Source organism: Benincasa hispida, chromosome 7 (genome assembly GCF_009727055.1).
Source record: "Benincasa hispida cultivar B227 chromosome 7, ASM972705v1, whole genome shotgun sequence".
Taxonomy (NCBI): Eukaryota; Viridiplantae; Streptophyta; class Magnoliopsida; order Cucurbitales; family Cucurbitaceae; genus Benincasa; species Benincasa hispida.
Window position 1 is genome coordinate 44,991,757 of NC_052355.1, and position 3,342 is coordinate 44,995,098.

At 38.5% G+C, this 3,342-nt stretch overlaps 1 protein-coding gene across 1 annotated transcript; it reads left to right on the plus strand.

Annotated features, from left to right (window-relative positions):
• The first annotated feature begins 331 nt into the window (after nucleotides 1-331).
• LOC120081995 (protein PHYTOCHROME KINASE SUBSTRATE 1-like) lies at nucleotides 332-2,059 on the plus strand. Its single transcript, XM_039037192.1, has one exon. It carries the CDS (start codon nucleotides 617-619, stop codon nucleotides 1,970-1,972), a length of 1,356 nt encoding a protein of 451 aa, XP_038893120.1. The 5' UTR covers nucleotides 332-616; the 3' UTR covers nucleotides 1,973-2,059.
• The last annotated feature ends 1,283 nt before the right edge of the window (nucleotides 2,060-3,342 follow it).

The window sequence follows — 3,342 nt, forward strand, 5'->3', positions numbered from 1 at the left end:
CAACAAATGGTATTAGAGTCATATTCCTGAATTAGCCTTGTATGAATATCCCTTGTCGATAAAAAAAATAATAATAAATAATCTTCTAATGGAGACTGTTGAAAATAGGAAAAAAAATAAAAAAATAATAAGCCTCAAAGACGTAGTCATAGTGAATTTAAAGTAAGCTGACAGATTGTATCATATGATGAGAAGTTCACGTGGTTAAAAAAGTACTATATGCTCGAGTGTAATTCTAAAGGATAACTATTTGAGGAGAGATTTGAGGAAAGGATTGTTGAAAAGTAATTAAAGTCTCACCTTAACTAGACAGAGGAATAATCATGCGCCTCCAATGATATAAAGTTTTTTTTTTTTTTTTTTATTTAGGTGAAATCAACAGCAAAGCTACTAGGGCAGGGTTACGCGGTACGTACAACAACTTCCTTTCCTTTTTCTCTCATCTCATACGTAAATGCATGGTTAAATGCACATCTATTAAAGGAAGCCTTTTTTCTTCTGCTTTTCAGATCCATCTAGGAGGTCACTACCCTCTGTCCTTCTCAAGAATCAGGCAGATTCTTCTTCCAATTGGGTCATCTTAGTTCAACCCTTTTGGTGTCTATATCCATTATCCATGGGAAGGGTGAGCTTGCCACCCCCTGTTTGCGATACAAACCTCTCACACAGGTTGTCTTTTGAGAACAACAACAATAATAATAACAACCATCTTCGTGAAGCTTCTTTTTCTTCCTACTTGAACCATGCAGAGAAAGAATTTGTTCGTAAACTTGCTGAATCAACTCGAGATCATCGCTCTAATTCTATTACAACTCAAGAAGAGGATGGAGATATAGAAGTTTTTGGAGCAGAGAAATATTTCAATGGAGGGATATTTGAAACCCCAAAGCCCCTCAAATTCCGCCCCAAAAAGCAACAAAGGATGATTCATAAACACAAGAAGCCAAAAACTAGTACTTCAAGCGTCCGTTCTGAATCCAGTTGGAATAGCCAAAATGCATTGTTGCAGAGTAGTACTGTAAACACAAATTCTGATTCTTCAAAGGCTACTAAGAAGAAGAAATCCTCACAATTGGCAAAAGGGTTTCTTTATAAATGCTATTGCTGCGACCAGAACTCAGTGGAATCCGTAAATAATCAAACCACATCCAAATCCAAATCCAAAGCAAAGCTGAAGCAGAGACAACCAACCAAAGCAGGTATAAATTTCACGTTTCAAAGTTCAATCCCAGCTGAAACAGCCATGAAAATGCAAATTCAAGTTGAAGAACAACAAGGGAGAAAATCAATTGAGGTTTTTGGATCTTCTCTAATGGGGAAGCCGCCTAATGTGGATACTCTGAATCTGAATCACTTGGAGAAAAGGCTTTCAATGATGACATGGAACGACATCGTTCCAAGAGTTAAGGATTCTTCAAATTCAAATATTTCCACCACTAATGATTCCAATCTAATCTACAACGACGATGCGGAAAGTGATGCAAGTTCGGATCTTTTCGAGATTGCGAGCTTAACGGGGAACCCCAATCCGTTTCTCACAAGACAAGGCTCTGATTCTACGGATTGTGTAACACCCACCACTTGTTATGCACCAAGTGAGGCTAGCATCGAGTGGAGTGTCGTCACCGCCAGTGCCGCCGATTTCTCCGTCGTGTCAGATTACGACGAACGCCGCCTCTCCACCAGTAGCCCCGTCAGAAACATGACCGCCGTCACTGCTGCCACCTACATGGTTAAATCTAGCTACGGGAACGATGTGAAAGAGATTCAGAGGCGGCGTTCGAATCTTCTGATGGGTTGCAAGAATCAGAAGGCGGTGAGAGTGGCCGGAGATAAGTACGGTTCTGCGGCGGAAGTTCATCGAAGATCGGAGTCGTTTGGAAGACTGACGAGGTTGGAAACTCAGAGGCTTGCTACAAACTCACTTCCTCGTCATTATTCGCCTAAAATCTCTAATATTTTGTATGGTTAGCTTTCGATTTGAATCTTCTTATGTTGGATTTTTCTTTGCGCGCCTTTTTCTTCACCGGGTTATAAAAATCTTGTTTATTGTTTTTAATATGATTTTTTCTTTTTTAATAAAATTTAATATGAATCTTCATTCACAATGAATTGAGCTATTAATGTAAAGCATTTTTCTCAAGATACGAAGATTTGAACCTTGACTAAGTTAGGTTCATTCTTAATACAAAAATAGCATAATTTAATTGTATTCAACTTATTAAAATATTTATAAAATATCGAAATGAGCTCAGCCAAATGATAATTAACATAGTTGTTCGTACGAGGTTTCTGGAGAAAAGTGTTTCGTGGAGTTGAACTTGAGTTGGTATTGATGTTGGAGTTGATTTGATGCGATGTGGTTCGATCTCTAATATTTGATTCTCTGATTCTCTCTCAATTGGGTGAATATGCTTGACTTGGAGAAGGAAAACACCGAACGTCCTTGAAGTAGAAGTCTTGGAAGCTTGGAATAGAAGTCTTGGAAGAGTATTTGTGTTTTTAAAGGTCTTCTGCCTTATAGGAGTGCAACTTCAGGAGTCTTGGAAGCTTGATGAAGTAGAAGTCTTGGAAGAGTATTTGTGTCTTCAAAGGTCTTATGCCTTGTAGGAGTGCAGCTTCATGAGTCTTGGAAGCTTGAAGTAGAAGTCTTGGAAGAGTATTTATGTCTTCAAAGGTCTTCTGCCTTATAGGAGTGCAGCTTCAGGAGTCTTGGAAGCTTGAAGTAGAAGTCTTGGAAGTATTTGTGTCTTCAAAGGTCTTTTGCCTTATAGAAGTGCAACTTCAGGAGTCTTGGAAGCTTCAGAAGTCTTCAGGAGTCCTCTGTTTGTTAGTGAATTCTCTCTGGGTCTTCTGAGTGTAGAAAATGCTGCCTTTACAAATGAAGAGAACTTCTCTATTTATAGAGTTCTCAGGTGGGCTTTGTGGACTTGGTTGGTCCATGGGCCTGACCCTTAGGCCTAATTAGTTGGTTTTGGGCCTGATCTGGAATTTGGGTCCAATTCAACTTTATTGTAGTTTGGACTTTAAGCCCAAATAGTAATATCAAATTGGACCAATTTAATCTCATTTGATTCATCCGCGTGACATCATTGAAACTTGTCTTTAATTCAATTCGGGACATGTGTCAACTTCTAATTGGACCCAAAGTCAATGATTTAGAAATTCGTCGTTAATTTAGCAAACGACGTGGTGACTTGTGATTGGTCCAAAATTTCTCATTCAACAAATGCCCCCTTTCGAGATTTATGCACGTATATGGGTGGATGAATCTTGAAAAAAATGTAATTTGAGATCAAAGTATGATTTTTGACTCTTTTAATTTGATGCATCATCATGATC

Bases quoted from the DNA above. Each gene is read 5' to 3' on its own strand.
- LOC120081995 (XM_039037192.1), top strand. From the start codon at position 617: ATGGGAAGGGTGAGCTTGCCACCCCCTGTTTGCGATACAAACCTCTCA.